This window comes from Strigops habroptila, chromosome 6 (assembly GCF_004027225.2).
Source record: "Strigops habroptila isolate Jane chromosome 6, bStrHab1.2.pri, whole genome shotgun sequence".
Classification (NCBI taxonomy): domain Eukaryota; kingdom Metazoa; phylum Chordata; class Aves; order Psittaciformes; family Psittacidae; genus Strigops; species Strigops habroptila.
Genome location: NC_044282.2, coordinates 33,034,570 through 33,054,309, shown reverse-complemented (window position 1 = coordinate 33,054,309; position 19,740 = coordinate 33,034,570). Strand labels below are relative to the sequence as shown.

The window sequence follows — 19,740 nt, the reverse complement described above, 5'->3', positions numbered from 1 at the left end:
ACCTAAACTCATTTATATTCCAAGACTGCCTAGACAGCCATTCATATTCATAAATTTTACTGGCATTTACTCCTAGTAAATCCTACACCATTCAAAGTGTTTGCCAGTTTCTACATCAGCACTATGCCCAGATTTTCCCAAGGCAAATTCTGTAAGTTCTCTACTACAAAAGAAACATTTGAAGTGAGATAATTAAGAAGAAAATGCCACTCTTTTCCCCCTGCTACCCCCTAAGTCTTACAGATACAGGGCAAGGTCCAAAGTTTCCCCAAGCAGTTTAGAGACATCAACCATAGGCTTTTTATTTGTGTTACTGCGAGTGGCAGCCTGTTGGTGATAGATTGTTCTAGGTGGAGAGGTCAGCAGGAAGGCTGTTCTTTTCTTTCTTTTAATCACAAATAACATGCAGTTTTTCTAGATTGCTTGATATCTGAACATTTGCTAACTTCATAAATGAGCAGTTTCCTGGATTTTCACAGGAATACCACTCCCTCCTTCAAACACTGCTTTACATCTCATACTGAGAATAGATATAATACAAATGCTAGTGTTATAAATGTCATCATACATGCTGCCAGTTCACACGAGCTTTCTGTACACAAGACTTGATTTGACCTGCTTAAGAACCTACTCAGACATACTAATGTCTCCCGCATTGTACTCAAAGCAAGAAAGAGTCAATTTTTTTGTGTATTTTTCAACATGCTGTATACCTGGCTACCAACACCCATTTCTAAGCCCCTTTAACAAACGGGTCTTACTTACTATTATTGTAGCTCTAAACCACATTAACTATTTAAATTCATAACCATTTCAATATAAATATCTGACACCGAGCCCACAGATTTAAGTTTCACTCTGCAAGCAACAATATTCCATGATTTCAAGAAATATTCCTCCAAGTATTAGGCTACCTAAGCACGAAACAGAAGGTTTAACAGTCCAACAGCCTTGTTCACTTAGCATGGAATTAGGTTTCTTGTGTTCAGAGTGACAATTACCAGTAAATTATTGGAATAGTGTCATTTAAGTTCAACAAGCAGACAGCATATGTGCCTCTCAACAGGCTTCAAACTCAAGGAAACAGTGGTACCTGTTAAACCACTGTAAAGAAATAGGAGTAGGAGAAAAGTATTTTCCTTCTTTAAGTATATGCTAGCAAAGAATACATTCAGCTAGATCTTTGACAACTTGCACTACACGACTTTGTTTTCATAGCTATGAAGTATTAGAATTGGTTTTACCATAGACTCCTAGAGATTAAGGTAGGCTATCAGTTATCCGCTCAGCATTTCACGACTTCGTAGCTGAAAGCCTGATTTGTCACTCAAAGCTACAGCTTAAGAAAAAAAAAAAAAAAAAAAAAAAACACCCCAACATTACTTGCAGCACTGTTTCCGTATTGTTCCAAATACAGTTAAAATCCATTTTCTTCTTTTCTCCCCAGGTACAAAAGGTAACTGGCAATTTCAATCCCTATGTTAGAGCTTTCTGCTGAACCCAGGACAACAAGGGAAAGACATCCTTTATCGCAGGCTCGTGATGGCAACGAAATACCATGCTTTCCAAAACATTCTAGAAGTTCTTGTTTGAACACAGCTACACAACTACAGAAAGGCCTACCTACAACATTAAGTATTCTGGGTAAGGAAAAGAATTTAAGAGTTTTGTCCTTAATTGCGGCTCAGTTCTCCCTTTAGTCCATTCTTTGAGAGCATTAAGCTGCTTTGCTATCTACAGGAGCTAAAAAAGCAGTCATCCCCAATCCTCCTCTAGGCTGAAGAAAGAATTCTTCCAACCTTTCTATATGGTTGAAAGGGTTTCTATAACCCTCTAATCACTTTCACAAGCCTCCACTGGGGCCTCTACAATTCTTCAGTCTCTTAAACTAGGGGACCACATCCTGACACCATATTCCCATCTGTGACTTTGAAAGCACAACGTACAGTTGGAACAATCATGTCCCTTGATGTAATGGCTATGCTCTTGATGATGCAGGCCCAGGACACTGTTTGCCTTTCTGCTGCAGGGCACATTGCTGGCTCATGCTCAGCTTGCTGTCCACTAGGACTTCAGTTCCTTTTCAGCAGAGCCATCCCCAGCTGGTCAAACCCCAGCATAAACTGTTGTGTGCAATTAATGTGTTCCAAGAGAAGGCCTTAACATCTGCTAAACCTGATGCCATTCTTGTTGGCCCAATCTTCCCACCTGTCAATGTCTCTATACAGTGGCTCTTCATTCTGCTGTATCTACTTCTCCCAGTTTGAAATCATTCTCAAACTCTGATTATATATCTAACCCCATCATCCAGATCACTTATGAAGACTGAACAGTATTAGGCCCATACTGACTCTGAAATGCTCACTTGGGTCTGGCTGCTAGTAGTATAACTCCAGAATTCAGGTGAAAGTATAAATACCATCCAATTTCCTAACTAGAATGTAGGCTGTGTGTCCTGGGTTCACAGGTGGTAGCAGTAGTGGTTTTGTATTATACCTTAGTTACTGGACTGTTCTCATCTCAACCTGTGAGATTTACATTCTTTTGGTTCTCCTCCCCAATCCTCCAGGAGCCGAGGGAGGAAGAAGGTTGGGGGGAGGACAGAGTGAGCGAGCAGCTGCGTGGTTCTGAGTTACCGGATGGGCTTAAACCAGGACACTGTGGAACCCAAAACATTTCCCGCCAGAGCCGAAAACATTTAGTATATAGAAACACATATAATAATGAGAAATGCTATGACAATAGGTCTATACGGTTTTACAAACCTAAGCATCGGAACAATTAGATTTCACTACTAAGCAGAGGTTTACAACTGTTCTTCAAACAGCTACCATCAACTGACAAATATCAAGTATTTACTCAACACAAGTAGTTAAGGAATAAAATTCAGAGCTCTAAATCTTCTAAATCAAAGTTTCTACAAAGCAAACTGCAAAGTGATACATTGTTTTTATTTTTTGCAGATGTGAATTACAGACTCAAGCATCAAGCTTACTCTAGTGATAAAGGCAGTCTAAATTCCTTCCTTGAATACAAAGGATGCTAATAGTGAGATGATTATGGAAGTAAACCTCCGTCATCAGTGGGGGGGGGGGGAGAAGCAACATTGGTCCTTCAAGATATCAGTACATAGAATAAAGGACAGAAAGATGAGTCATCTCATGTGATGTGTCACAGGTCTGAACAGAAGCTGGATTAGTTCAGTTTCAGGGCTGCATTTCCCTTCAGGCTAATGTAGAAGTTCAAGGCTGCCTTGATAAAGTTTTAACCCCCTGGGTTGGTGCAAGTGTTAAGTTATTCATAGACTATTATTTTGGACATCTGCAATTCAACAAGCAAGCAATGTATCAAAGATAGCACAGGAAAACCAAAGCTGTACGCTGTACACTAAAGCCGAGGGAGGACTCAGTCCTGAAACAAATTGTTGGTTCAAAGTTTAAAATATGAATAGAAACAGATCAGAGGGGCCTTTGAAATTGTTAAGACAATTTATACACATGAATTTTGATAAAACAAGTTGTTGTGGTTTAACCACACCTACCAACTAAATACCAAGGAGCTGCTCATTTGCTCTCCCCTCTCACCCCCAGTGAGACTGGGAGGAGAATAAGTAAAAGGTAAAACTCATCATAATAGTAATTAAAGGGAGAAAGAGGAGGAATAAAATCCAAGCAAACCCAAGTGATGCACAGTACAATTGCTCACCACCCACTGACCAATAGCTAGCCCAACCTGAGCATCAATCGGTCCCTCCTGGTCAACTCCCCCTACATACTGGGCATAATGTGCTCTGGTATGGAATATTTCTTTGGCTAGTCTGGATCAGGTGTCCTCTCTCTGCTCTCTTCTGGCTTCTTGTGCCCCTCCTCACTGGCAGAGCATGAGAGACTGAAAAGTCCTTGACCAGTGTAAGCACTACTTAGGAACAACTACAACATCAGTGTGTTATCAGCATTATTCTCACACTAAAGGTGAAACACAGCACTGCATCAACCACTAGGAAGAAACTTAACTCTATACCAGGACCATTTAATTACTATGACTAATTAAAGCTTGACATATTTACACCACTAAAATAAGTTTCCAGGACTTATTTTTAGACACCTTTGCCCAGAAGGGTTAAGTCAGAAAAAAGGCACTGCACTGAAAAGTAAAAACAATAATTCAAATCTAACAGCCAATTACAGCATACATGGTAGCTTTTTCCACATAGGTTCTTCAAAATGAACTGAATCTAGTACTAAACACTGTTCAGGCTATCTGTTCAGCTATCTGCTAATACATGCTGCAAGGTTAGGTCTTTAAAGTCTCAGGCTGCTATCTCTGCTGTTACTGAATGCCTTATCAGCTTCACTGAAACCCCACTTTACAATATTAAAAAAAAAAAAAAATAAAATCTAGATTTACATTTAAAACAATCTATTTCAGAGAAGATTCCCCTCTCTTGAATCCCTGCAAGAGATCTATATAAGAGATCACCCCCTACCAGTTAGCTTAAGAGCTGGAAAGGCAAACCCTAAGAGCTCACTACCTAGTAAGTAAAAGTTAGAGGCATCATTCATGAGCAGCTCTCTCATTCTGATTGGAGAGTCTGCCCACAGGCAATACAGGTAATATCTCTGGATGGATGAAGTTCATGTTTATACTGTGTAGATTTCTTGAATTAGATAGATTCTACTCTAACATTAAAAAAAAACAGAAACAAAAACCAAAAAAACAGCACCCCGAAACAGAATAACTTCAAGCAACAGCAAACCCAGCTTACCTATCCTATACAAAGGTCAGGTAACAAACCAAAGCTCTTAAGACTTCTTCCTTATTTGTTATTCGCAGAAATGGTAGCTAGGTCTGAGACAGCTATTTGCAAAGAAATCTGTCACCAGTAAACTAGGACAAGCTCACATGAAAGCAACAGTTAGTTCAATACTGTTTGTGTAATATCAGTAGGCACCAAAGAACAGTGAGAGGCATACTCTAGCTGTTCTCTCAGCATGTCATTGAACCCAAATACACTCTGTGCTCCAGAGCACGGAAATACCTCAATAGGAGATTACACAAGTATTGCTTCCAGTTTGCTGAATCTTCACTTCTATGTCCCGTTTCTTCCCATCCTATCTGCAGCAGACTCATCTATTCTCCTAAAAAGATTTAGAAGGAAGAGTTGCTGTTCTCAACCTTTGGTCTCTTGCAAACTTACCATCTTGCAACATTTTAGACTTGCCAAACTCATATAGCCCATGCCTAGATAAGGGAGTAGTCTTTCTTATTAGCAGCCTGGTATGTTAATAGTCCCTCAGGAACAGAAGACAGAAAACAAGTAAAGTTAAGTTGTAAAATCACATTTTACAAAAACTGCAGCAAATAACCATGTCAGGGATAAACCCTTAAGTATTAAAAAGATCCAGTAACGTTTTCCACTAGGAACCACAACTGCTAGAGTTGAACATATTTAAATTGCACAAGCTACCGAAGAGTTCCACTGAAAAGTGTGTATTAAGGTGGAAACACCTAATAATCAGCCAGACCATCAGCACACAGATCAGTCATGAGGAGCACAGAAAAATACACACTGAAATGAATACAGCAAACACCTTTAGAAGAAAGTTAAAGTTCAAGCTAACTTTGAACAGCTACTGCAAAACGCCTGAAGCCATCAGGCACTATAGATTAACTAGAAGTTGATTATGTTTCACTTTCTATGTCTGCTATGTTAAGCTAATAAGATAGCATCTAATGATTAACTCAAGGCACAATGAGAATTATCTTTCCTTGCTAGAGACCTAACAGAACAGCTAAGTTGTTTCTGATCAGTTTGGTACACAACCAGCACCACAACTAATGGTAGTTCACCAGCTTTTTCTGGTTAAAGATATTTAAGAATTAGACTTGCAATTTCAAGAAGTTATCAGCAAATACTTGTGTAGCAGAGCAGAAAGACTCCCCATTCCATTTATTTTTGAAGGTCCATATATCAAGCATGTGGCTTTTAGGCGCTTTTAATCTTGTGCAAAAAGTGTCGAAATTAATGCTGACAAACATTTCTTGCATAGCACTGCCCTCTAGCGAAGTCGCACAAAACAGCCAAATGAAAAAAGACAGAACTCCAGTGTACAAAAGACAGAAGAAATGCTCACAAGTTAAAATTTACAAATATTCAAACCTTTATTTTCTTACTACAGCTTGCTTCAAGACTTCACCTGAAAGTTTTAACATGAAACACAAAATGTGCAATTCTACCCACTAGACTGTGATTAAAAATGCATCAATTCAAGTCAAAACCAGATAAAATCTGGCTATGCAATGGTTTAAAGAAATAAAAGTCTAGTATGATGTAGTTCATTTCAACATGAATGTCCCACAAAACAACCTCCACTTCAAATTAGGACTCCATGTTTTTTGAAACTATACCCTTCTCTATACTGCTAGACTGCACAGTTTACTTGAAAAAGTAATCTGACTTCAGTAGTAGTCATCTACTTCCTCACATTAATTGGTCTCCATCTCCAGCTACCTACACATACTACCATTCTAAAGATAAAAACCGTAATTCAAGAACCTTATTTCCAGATCAAACACGGCAAACAATGACAGTGGTTCACGCATCCTCCCTAAACTGTGAAAAGGAAAAAGCCTCCTAAATGCATGATGTCAGATGCCATCATGGATGGTTAGACTGGGATTTTGTGGAGATTTTGGTTTTTTTTTTTCCATCCCTCTTCTTGATAGGGGAAAACTCATGCCACACAGCTTGGAAAAATTATTCAAAATGGTAACTTGTAAAATCTCAGTTCTTTCATGGGTAGTTTTAGTATCAAATCTTCAATTTAAGTAAGAGCACACACATTTTTGATTAACATTGCTATAAGAAAATCTCAAAGCATAGAACAACGGAACAGATTGACCAAACTGAACTGGTATGTTCAGTATGGCATTTCTTGTGTGATCTGTTGTACACAAGACGAACAATGCATCTTTTGCTTTATCTATTTCTCTAACATTCATCACTACAGAATTTTGCTAAACATTAACCTTTATTTTGCATATTAATGTCTTCTCTCCACCATACAGATTCAAAGGTTGTCTCACTTATTTGTCAGTCTAAGTGGACAAAAAAAGGTTTTTGTTTTGCAGTCAAGGTTTGTAAGATGCAGAACCCAAGTATGACAGCCTCTACATTACAGTTGTTCCACTACACACAGTGAACTTGTGCTTGCTGGACATATCGTCTATAAAAAAGTTAACCGACTCAATTATAATATGGAATATAACTATTTTGCCCAGTTGCCATCTTCTGCATTGCTCTGTCAGGCTTAGAAGAGCATTAAGAACCAAACAAAAGATTAACCTCCTTTCAAGCTGTAACTCTAAAATCTCAAAAGTACAAAACTATCATTGATCCAGCAATTTAATATCTACAGTTATCCAAGAAAATAGTAAGAATCAGGCTGTTAAAGCAGAGCACTTCAATTGGTTTACTATTTTGGTTATTTATTGCTTCATGGAGAAGTGAACATAATCAAAGAACTACATTTCTTTTACATTTTACAATTGACATCGAAGTTATTAAGTGGTAATGATGATGAATGCTAGTAACTTCTGGATTTCTCAATAACTGATATCTACCTAAGAAAATCAGCAGTAAATGAGTGCTTTTAACATTAGATTATAAAAGGTTTTCAGCTTTTTGGCTGTTAATAAATCAACTGCAAGAAAAGTAAGTCATACTCTGGACAAAAATTAGGTGTGAAAAGGTTATTACATTTGTCAGTAGACAGACTGAGCTTTGTAACATCTCCCTTCTGGATCAAGGAAAAAGGATCACTTTAGTTTCATAAGAAATCAAATAATGCTTATTAAGTGTCTGGAAAAATTACGCAGCCAATTACAATTCAAGGACACGCTAAATGAGATGCACAAGATCACTCAAAAATTAATCTGCCTATCATTGTGTAATGCATTATTCTGCCTTGAATTCAAACAGCAATCTGGAGCTGACAACAACTATTGTATTAATACCTAAGGCAATGTGAAACCATTTCAATGCAGAACACATTAATGAAAGAATAGATGCAAACTACATCATCTGTGAAACTGTTTCAAACTCTACCCCAGCCAAAACCAGCACAGCACTGCAGCGCTAATTTCTAGTTTTCTTGTTATATTCCACATTTATAGACATGGAAAACTGTCAGTACAAATCATCAAGGTCACGGATTTGCCCAGCCCCCCTGAGGATCACTTGTTTGCATCTCTTACAAAACAATTTTAAATATCAAGTGCTGTACTTCAGTATTATGCATTTCGTAGCACCATAAAGTAGACTTTGTATTATTAAAGCTTTAAAACAGAAAAGCAACTACCAATTCAAGATTATGTTGAAAGCGGAGCCACACCAAGAAATAATTTTAAAATAATGCTACTTATTTAAACACTGCAAGTACTTCAGAAAAATTACATCCATGTTTACCCTCATCAGCAATATTATCGTGAACGTTTGTAGACTTGATCTACAATTTTGATAAAGCCACCATTTTATTATTTCCCCTAAGAAGCTAAAACTTTGGAATACTATCTTCCTTAGCTGGCAGACTGAGAAGCAGGGAGAAATATGCAATGTGTCAACATCAAAAAAAGACTATTCTTCAGTGTATTCAGCAAGGAAATGCAACAAAGTGCGAGTTTTGGTATTATATTCTAGACGACCATGCTAATAAGGATCAGCTCAAATTTAGTCACAAGGAACAATTACAGCTTCTGTGGCTAAAAATTATTTTATATTTTTACATCCATACACAGAAGCGTGCGAATTGCTTCTTGTACAACCACCTTTATAAAAGTTACAGAATAATGAAAAAACTAATTTATATTGCTTAGATTAAGAGTATTCTAAGTTGGTTGCTTTGCCTCCCTTCCCCTAGAACTGGCATGTTCTCCCCTCTGCTTACAAAAGGAGCTTCTGAAAATTGACACTTATCAATGCCATTACCACTTACCAAAAGTTATTATAAAAGTTATTATTGTATCCTGTGACATAGAACAGTCTTGCAAGAGTTCATAGTTACTAAAACATAGAACTACCTACATTTCTGAAGATACTGCATACTGTTTTTCGAAGTACCCACTGTACTTTTGAACATTAGTTATACTCAGGTGGATAAATAATAGTAAAAATCTCTAATAAGTCATTTTCTCACAAAATAACAGCTGTGATGGAACAAAAAGTTGTCCATCATGAGTTGGATGATAACAGTAAAACCAATATTGTGGAATTAAATTAATTCAGTAAAGAACCATTCCTATCGGCAATGAGTCCCCTTGAGCTTTTCATAGTCTAAAGCCAAGCTTAAACAGGGAGGACACCGCACACCATGAGGTATAACATATTAAGTGCCACAATAAGTCCTGCAAGTCCACATAGTGGACAGACTGCAGAATGCCCGAGGCTGGAAAAGACCTCTGGAGAACATCTGGTCCAACACCTCTGCCCAAGCAGGGTCACCAATACCTGCTTGCCCAACACTCTGTCCATATGACTCTGGAATATATCTAAGGAGGGAGTCTCCACAATCTGAACAACCTGTGCCAGTGATCAGTCACCTTCACTGTGAAAGAGTTTGCTGATGTCCAGAGGGAAGCTCTTTAGTTTCAGTTCATGACCTTTGTGCCCTCTGCCTCTGGTCCCATCACCAGGCACCACTGAGAAGAGCCTGGCTCCATGCACTCTCCCTTCAGATATTTGTACCCACTAATGAGACTTCCCCAGAGCTGCCTTCTTCCCTAGGCTTCATGTGCCTTAGCATGGTTCCCAGGAGAATCTGCTTCTTGATCCCGCCAGGCACAGAGGTGAGACTGACTGGTCTGTAGTTTCCCGAGTCTTCCATTTTCCCCTTCTTGAAAATGGGGGTTATATTACCCTTTTTCTGGTCATCAGGAACTTCACCTGACTGCCATGATCTTTCAAATATGATGGACAGTGGCTTAGCAACTTCATTCGCCAGCTCCTTCAGGACCCACAGATGGATTTCATCAGGTCCCATGGACTTGTGCACATTCAGGTTCCTAAGATGCTCTCAAACCTGATCCTCTCCTACAGTGGGCCTAAGGTCTTCATTCTCACAGTCCCTGCATTTGTCTTGCAAGGCTTCAGCAGTGTGATTAGAGACTTACCGGTGAAGACTGAGGCAAAGAAGTCATTGAGAACCTCAGCCTTCTCCAAATCCAGGGTAGCCAGTTCTCCCAATAGCTTCTGGAGAGGACCCACATTATCCCTACTTTGCAACATACCTATAGAATCCTTTCATAGAATCATAGAATAGTTAGAGTTGGAAAGGACGTTAAGATCATCTAGTTCCAACCCCCCTGCCATGGGCAGGGACACCTCACACTAGACCATGTCGTCCAAGGCTCTGTCCAACCTGGCCTTGAACACTCCTCTTATCTTTGACATCCCCGGCCAGACTCAATTCTAACCTTAGCTTTCCTGACCTCATCCCTAGCTCACCAGACAATGTTCCTGTATTCCTCCCAGGCTGCCTGTCCTTGTTTCCAGCTTCTATAAAAAGGGACATTTTCCACGGGCATGTAGCCATAGGACAAGGAAGACTGGCTTTAAATTAAAAGAGGGTAGATTTAGATTAGATACTAGGAAGAAATTCTTTACTATGAGGGTGGTGAGGCACAGGCACAGGTTGCCCAGAGAAGCTGTGGTTGTCCCATCCCTGGCAGTGTTCAAGGCCAGGTTGGACGGGGCTTTGAGAACCTGGTAGAGTAGAGAGTGTCCCTGCCTGTGGCAGGGGCATTGGAACTAAACGATCTTGAAGGTCCCTTCCAACTCTAACTATTCTGATTCCCTTTAACCACACAACTGCAACACTGACAATCCAATAGATTGAGGCTATTCAGAAGTCAAGGAAACAAAACAAACAAAAAAAAAAAAACCACCCAAAAACCCCCCCCAGTTATGTCTGTACTACAAATCCTCCACTCTTAACTAATGTAAATCAAAGATCTGAGATCACCTCTGTTCAGAGACAAGGGAACTCAGATACCATACACTGTGTTCCCATCTATTCCCTCTGTCCCTTTTTTCATCTGATGGGCATTTGTGAAAAATTTTTAAGTATGTATCTTTGTTCTTGTATTCACCCTTATATAAAGGTATTCTATTTTTGTGCTTAAAAGAAGATCTATCACCAATCATCAAACAGTGGTTTGACAACTATGCACAAAGGCCTCCCACCTTTAGAAACTAGGACAAACAATTTCATAGGCATGCAGAAGGCTGGCTGAAAAATAGAAGCCTAACTACATACTTGTCAGATATCTAAAGCCAGAAGTGTTGCCCCCACAGACTTGCATGTACACTAATGCCTTTGTCTTATATAAAGGTGATTTTATTTTTTTATAGAAGACTAGCAGCAAAAAAAATCCACAATGCAAAGAAGTGGAAAGTTACCAAGATTAAAACAGTTACTCCTTCCAGAATCATACTTCTCCTCCCAGTGGAAGGAGTAGGGTCATCTCAGCTGGTAAAGACAGAGGCTATACTCAGGGCCAGCTTCTCCCTGAGGCTTAAGGAAGTGTGATAGCCCAGGAACTTTTCACTACTGAAGTAACATTTGCATGAAGTTATACCACTGGGAAAAGCCCAGTCCACAATATAAACTGTAATGCAGGCACATGACATCCACATACTGTCAGGGTCACACTTGTCTTCAGTCTTTAGATCATGTGAAGAGCACTGCTCATGCTGTTATGGGTGGAGATTCCTCATATATGGAAGTCTGACCAGTAGGCCAAGTATTATGAAAGCACTAAAGCATGAATATGTATATTCCTTCTCCAACTCCGAGAACAGAGACCATCTAATAAGCAGTTTTCACTCTGACACATTTGTACTTAGTCCACCCAGGCAAAGCCAGCTCACTGTTTCAGCATAAAACTCTTCAACTGCTTGCAAACAATGACAAAAAACTCTCATATCAGGTGGTCATACCAACCACCTCCTGTATGAGCTCATCCCCAAAACTTCTGTGAAATAGCTCCTTCATTTCTCCCACGCTGCCTTAACACTTACTGCAAAACAAGAGGGTTTCAGAAAGATAAAATGCTGCAGTTAAAGTAAATAGTAATTCCATCTCCAGGCATTTGTATGGACAGCTCAGTCAAGGTTTTCAAAGCAACAAGTTATCCTAAAATCTTAGTAATTGAGGCATTCAGAGAAGGCTATTTTAGTTCTCATGCTTTATGTTTCACCTCATTTACCATGAAAACATTGTGTACATTTCAATCAGCAGTAAATTTGCGCAAAATTAAACAATCTTGCATTTTAGATGCTTCTGGATGTTTACCAACAGTTATAGAAAAATACACCCAGCTGTTTAGAAAAAAAAACCCCAAAACGACACTGAGGATATTCTCACAGCTAATGAGTTTGTTCTTAATGTAAGTCTCATGGAGATTAAAAAACACTACATGTTCAATTACGAGACTGCAGAGCACAAGAGATTAATCTTTCCTTCCATAATGCAGGGAAACAAATTTAAAGGCTGACATGCTATTATAGGCTAAACAAAGATCTAGATGCCAGCAGTATAGCCTGACTGATTTAGTGACCCATATCAGTCAGAAAAGGCTTGAAGTAATAGAATTTATCATTCAGGTCAAGTTAAAACACTTAATCATTAGGGCTGAGAGCCATTTGGCTCACCTGAGATACATACTAGCTGATCCACCAAATTGCTCTCCTACCTACTGCACAGAGCCTAATGACCACCAAGCTGTCAGTGTTCTGACACAACTAAAAACCTGTACTGAATTGCCTCCCACAATCCTGCTCTAATTTACACCAACTGAAGTCACTAGTATGAGGAGACAGAAAATCATTAGCTACACTTGTTACTCTAATTAGAGTGGCTTATGAGTCTAAAGGTAGTATTTAGCAGGTACTTTATCCCTTCACTCAATTATGACTAAAACACCCCTTGTTCTACAATAATTTCATTCGTTCATTCTTTGCCTGACAACAAGCTACCACAAAATATCTCCTTGGCTAGCAATGCTTCAAAATAACTTCTTGCATGAGCTATTTTTACAAAGCCACTTAGAATTGACTAGCAAAGCTATGTGGGAACAATGTTACTATGTTTCAGCCAGGCTGCAAAGGAAGCTAAAGTTATTAGGAATCAAACCTATTATTAGGAAAACACTGACTTTTGAGCAGTTTTAAAGCTTTACCTGCAGTTATCTTAAGCTTTAAAGCTTCATCTTCATTACAAAATTTTACCTTGATGACAATACATGTAGCATTACAAACATTATTCAGCAATTGAAGAAATAAAACAGATTGGAAAAGCAAGTGAACATGAACATGAGATGACCAAAGCTAGTAAGTTAAATGGTTCCTTTCCTTTGCACATAAAAGCAAGAGTCAACTTGAACTAACATAGCCTTAATCATATGATGTAAGTTGGTCACAGAATGAACACTTCTGAATCCTTCAAAGCTATAGAAAGAACTGCAGTGGTTTAGTTGCATGCCTAGGACTAACAAGAATATTCCTGAAACTTTAGAAAGCAAGCCTCTAAACTATTTGGTTTTAACTTTTTAACTATTCTTAAGACACACATCACATGAGATATTGCAGATTCTTCATACCTAAAACTGAATCTTGACATGCATATTTACCCTTACTCAAATTCTGCAAATACAGAACTGTGAAGCAATGCACTATTAAAAATATTGCTTTTACATTTACTGAATGAAGAACAGCCTTTTACAAAAAGAGACAGTTATGACTGAGGACATTCTGCATACTCCTTTACAGATCAAGGTTTCTGTCAGACTTGTCATTGTAAAGCTCTGTAGAAATGAAAACATCAATGTAGAAAAGTTGTAGTAAAGGTTATATTCAGTATTATAAACTGACCAGACCAAGTCTAGGTTATGCCATAGTTCAATGAATAAAAAAAACTCCAACATTTAGTTCTACACTGCTGGAGAAATAGACAGAGGCTTAAAAAAAAAAAAAAATAAAATAGGAGGAGCCAGTGAATGTGTGTTACAAGCCATAATGCATAATGTGATCTCCTCTTGCAGGGACACTTCGAAATTAAGTCTGATCTGAAACAAGGGCTCTTGCAGTAAAAAAAAAAAAGTTATTCCTCTCATTCCAAGAGCCTAGAAGTAGTGCTTCAAACCACAAAAACCCAGCACTAGAACACACCGTTGAAGCTCTTCAGCATGAGGCCCATTTTCTCTCTAGGTATAGCCCATGTGCAAATACCATGAATATGAAGAGCTGAAACATTTCTATAACAACTTACTGTGTAAGTGATAGCTGCCAACATTCCAATCACAGTCAAGGAACTAATGGAAAATGAAAGAGCTGACAAACCATCTGCAAAAAAGAAAAAGAAAAGCCTGTTGAAAATTCCTGCAGTAGAGGTATAAGAACATTTCCTCCTGAATTTGTTTCCTGATGATATTTAAGTTCATCAGACTGGAGGGGAAAAAAAAAAAAAAAAAAAAAAAAAAAAAAAAAAAAGATGCCTAGTTACCAGCCATATCAACTCAGACGAAAAACGTACCTAGCACAGCTTTTTGTCAGCAGTAGCTCCTCCTCCAATACTGCAAGAAGCAGAACAGCCATCTCACCTTTGCTACAAGTTCACACGACACATTCAGTCACAAAGCTGAACAGCCACTAATGAAATTGCTCACATAGCTGTCTGATGCCTCTTCAAGATTTATTTCTCGCCTCCACAGGGTGCTGTGGTGATTTTCACTATTTACAGATGCATCCGGGCCAGTTCATCTTTGGTTTGTTTGTCATCACCTGATTTCTCATAATAAAGCACTATCCAGGGAACCAGGCAAGCATGGATCCTTCAAACAACCAAATCAAGCCAGACTGCAGGCCTCAGCTTCACTCAGACCATGTACCTCCAGATGTACAAACTGGAAGAAGATGACGGGACTAAACAGTTACAGTAGCCCTACTATCACTCTAGAAATAAAAAAGGATAGTAAAAAGGAAGTGTTACTAAACTCGTAACCAAACTCCCTGAATCCTACTGTGCAATTTTTCACAACAGCCCTTCTTTAACCTCACCATGCAGGACAACATGGCAAGCTTTTTTTGATTTATAGTAGCATGGAAACTTACAGTAGCTATTACAGACATTAACCCGAAGCAATCAATTCCATTTTTGTACCCAGTCATATCAACTGAGCTACTCTTTAGTGTTCTGCCCCATGTCCTCCCCTCCCTTATAGCTAATTCAAGGATTTAAGAGTACAATAATTTTTATTCCTACTCACACATAATTAGTGGTAGTTTTCATTAGCTGGTTTCCATTCTCTTCCTGAACACAGGATCAAACATTCACAAACTGAGAAATCCTGTTATAGTTATTCTCCATGAGAAGATGTATCTTTCTTCTGACCAACCCTACAGGCCTCCTTTTAAAAATACCAAAACCTAATAGAATAGCACAACCAAATCCAACTTCCCAGCTCAAATCTTTCCTTTGCCATTTTTGCTAGGTAATACCAACTTTCCCAAAGCTAACAGCAATATGTTCATAAATTTCAAATACTACAGCTATGTTTAAAACTGGGGGGGGGGGGGGGGGGAGGAGACGACACCAGAACAAAAGAAACAGAACACAAATGCCAACCCAAAGCAAAAAAGAAACCCCATGAAACAAAAACCCCAGCACTATTCCCCCTTTAATACTTGAGAAAATTTTACTTATGTTCTGAAATTTCGGGGGAAAAACCCCTGCACATAAGTGACCCTTATTTCTAACATATGACACAATGTACTTAAACACCATATGATGATCCTCCTGTATATGTATTTGAAACCAACATTTAATATCCATCTTAAAAGTCTGAACTATGTTCAATGGAACATTAAGAAACTAAGTGGCTGAAAAATGTATAATTATAAACCAGAAGTTTATTATCAGGCTCTACCTCAATAGATGAGTTTGTATTCCTTTTGTAATCCCACTACAAACTGAATGGACATAGAAAAAAACCTCCAAAATTAAGATCTTTATTTCTGGTTTAACCGCAGAAAAATGAAAAGGGTAAGCTAATACAAAAACAGGACAACAGGCAAAACAACACGCAAGACTTTTTTCCTCATTTCTCCAACATCTGGAACATGAAAACTTTCTGTAACACTACTGACAGAGAACTTGCTGGCTGTGGAGTAGCTCTGCAAAACCCCTGGTGGGGTGTCTTGGTAGACAGGTAAGTTGGTCAGAAGCTGGAGCACATACTGTGCAGAGAAGTTGAGGGAGCCAGGCTTATTCAGCCTGGAACAGAGACAGCTTTGGAGAGACCCAATATAGCCTGCCTATCAAAGAGGTAGAAGCCAGGCTCTCCAGTAGTGCACAGCAGTTGAGTGCGAGACAATGGGTGACACTGTGCACACTCACACTGGGTGAGAATATTTTTTTCCACCACAAAATGAAAGAGTCTCCACCCTTAGAGGTTTTTCAAGAGCTAGCTGGTAAAGCCCTGAGCAACCTGGTCTGACATTACAGCTTCCTTCTTTGTGCAGGAGATTGCACTAGATGACTTGAGGTCTCTTCAGTCTGAATTACCATATGAAATTAAAAGTCACAAGAGAATGCTGGTAGAGTCAGAAATCAAAACCACAACCCAATCCAGCATCTTCATGATTAAACCTTCCTAAGATAGATATAAAGAACAAATTCTTTACTGTGACAGTGGTGAGTCATTGGCACAGGTTGCCCAGAGAAGCTGTGGCTGCCCCATCCCTGGCAGTGTTCAAGGCCAGGCTGGACAGGGCCTTGAGCAACCTGGTCTAGTGGGAGGTGTCCCTGCCCATGGCAGGGGGGGGCGGAACTGGATAATTTTAAGGTTCTTTCCAACCCAAACCATTCTGTGATTCTACAATTTGTAGAAATAAACGTTAGCTATACTACACTTTCATAGCAAGGACATGTACAGAGCTGAATATTTAAACAGCCATATCAAGGTAGCCTAGAAAAATTAGCTTTCATCTCAGCTCAACCACTGCCATTACCTGTATAAACAGTTTAAGAAGCATTTTATTCTATGCTGTCAGTTAGAATCTTTGTGAAGCAAGAGAAACAAACAAGCAGACAGCCAAAATTATGAAAAAGCTAACGACTTGTCTTCCCCATCTCCTATGCTTGCAAACACAGCTTACAGCACAGCACGTATTATGGTGAAAGACTCTGCAAGGATGTCAAAGGCAACAAAGAAGGGCTTCAAGTACTTAAGTGGCAAAAGGAAGACAAGGCAAAAATGTCGGTCTGCTGCTGAGTGGGGCAGGGGAAACAGGACATGGAAAAGTCTGAGATACTGAATGCCTTCTTTGCCTCAGTCTACACTAGCAAGACCAGATTTCAGGATACCCAGGCCTGAGACACCAGGGAGAAAGGCTGGTAGGAAGATGCATGCTTGGTGGAAGAGGATCAAGTTAGAAAATACTTAAGGAAACCGGACATACTAAGTTGGCATATCCCCTCAGGGCCCACCAATTTCAGTAAAAAACTCCTAGAATAATGCAGAATACTTCTTGACCAAGGCTCATAGCATTACATTCTAAATTATTCAGACAGAAGCCAATACTCTGACATATAGCAAGAATGAGGTACAAATATTACAGTACTTACACATTTGGATTAAGGTTTGTTAGGCAACTTTTAGTTACCGTTTTTCTGGATACATTTGGAAAGTGACATCAAATCTGTTTTGGCTCACCTATAAAACAGTTTCTTCATGCCTTTGCTTTGAAAACACGTTCTGTCTAAATACATGAACTGCATAAGCTGAAGGCCAAATTCCACGAAGTAGTATTTAACCTTTACAATAGTTCTTTATAGCCCTAGCATAAACAACAAATGCAAACAAACCAATTAAAATAAAGGTCAATACTAGGAGAACAAAGGGTAAAAAAAAAAAAAAAATCATAACACCCATACAATTTACCTGTCTAAATAGACAAAGCTACTTAAACAGTCTCATTCTTGCAGTGAACAGCAATATCACATTTAATTAGATAAGCACTTGAAAACTGTCACCATATCCTGAAATCAGTGAACTTCAGCAGCTGTGTCAAGTGAAGACTCCATGGAAGAAAGTACCCTCCCCTCCCCACCACTAATATCATAGGACACAACACTGGAATCCTTGCTGTCAACTGGGGACTGTACTGAAGGCAGGCACTGCCAGAGTCTCTTCTCTGTACTTAAAAGACTGTTCTGATTTTTTTTTCTTCTGTCTGAACAGAAAGTGAACCATCTTATTGCAAAGATTTAGTGTAGGTGAGCAGTTAAGAGTCAAGTTAGAAAATTGTCAGCAAGAAAGTTAGACTTCTTGTTCAGCCAATGATGAGTATACCAAAATAAGTTAATAGCAAGTTATGCAAAGCTCAGCATAAATCTCAAACTTACGACTACTTCCAAATTCCTCAAACAGAAGCTTCACTTTCTCCCACTCTGTGGAATTCTTCTTATTGGGAATATCCAAAGGAACAAAAGCACTGTAATAAAGCAAAGAAGTCATCTCAACCTAATTTGTCAAATATAAAAAGAAAAATCTACTTCCAAGTCAGGAAAATAGAAATCCATTTATTCCTGAAGCAAAACTGTACATTAGGTAAAAAAAAAAAAAAAAAAAAAAAAAAAAAAGGAGAGAAAAAAAAGGAAAAGAAAAAAAAAAAAAAGGAAAATCTGAAGGCAATCTTTCATCTTATTAACTTTCCCCTTAAATGCTGTATTTAGACCAGAGTATATGTGTGAGTGTGTGGAATCAGAGCCGAGGTCCATGAACAAGTGATTTTCTATTTACCAGTCCTACCAGAGCAAAGGACACTACACTCAAGCACCAACAGATGCATTATTCTTATTTACTATCCTGGTTTGACTCACATGCAGAGAATACTTAAATTTTATTTCACCACACCCTCCCCCTCCCCCCCCCAATTGAGACAATTTCTCTTAAATCTACAGTTCTGAAAGCTAGAACATAACAATTAATGATTCCCACATCAGGCATTAAAGTTTAAAGGAACATGTTTATCTTCCATTATTACAACTAAAACACCACCACATCTGCTGCATGCCATTCCTTTTTATGTAGTTGGCCTAGAGAACTGAAGTGCAGAGAAATTCATTAAATATTTTTTGACCTTCCCATCAGCAGAGTATAAAAGTATATGATTAGATCCCTGCCTCAAGTCCCAATAAACAAATTAATAACAAATACACATTTTCCAGGAGTATGCCTCAAACTTCAAGTACAGAACATCAGCATGTGTTTCAAATGCTGGTGCTAAACTACGTGCACTTATAATCACCACATAAAAACCAAAACCAAAGTGGTATTCTGCAAAGATAAATTTTTAAAAATTGCAATATTTTAAGAAATATTTGATTTTTAGCTTCTGAACTGTACAAAAAATTAAGGCTAGCATTTAAATTGATGCATGCTTACTGACTTTAGATTTTTGTTCTTGTATCTGCCTCTAGTAGTAATTCTTTCCGTAAAATAGCATCCAGGCAAAAATCAAGACACAGGTACTAAAATTAGGCAAAATTTCTACTTAAGAGAGCTAGCAGCAAAAATAATCGCAGGTTTATTTGCTAAAAGGGTTAAAATGGGAGACTGGGAAATGAGTGCAAGTCCTTTTATTTTAGTATCAGTATGAATTTTCTATCTTGACCACATGCA

General features: G+C 38.6%; 1 protein-coding gene across 1 annotated transcript in view; it reads right to left on the bottom strand.

The window, feature by feature from the left end:
- Nucleotides 1–19,740, bottom strand: part of LMBRD1 (LMBR1 domain containing 1) — an 83,813-nt gene that overhangs the window by 36,913 nt on the left and 27,160 nt on the right. Inside the window, exons 6-7 of the mRNA XM_030489484.1 lie at nt 18,462–18,550; nt 14,325–14,398 (exon numbers count right to left, since the gene is read on the bottom strand). Of these exons, the coding sequence (XP_030345344.1) occupies nt 14,325–14,398; nt 18,462–18,550 (163 nt within the window). The remainder of the gene's footprint in view (nt 1–14,324; nt 14,399–18,461; nt 18,551–19,740) is intronic.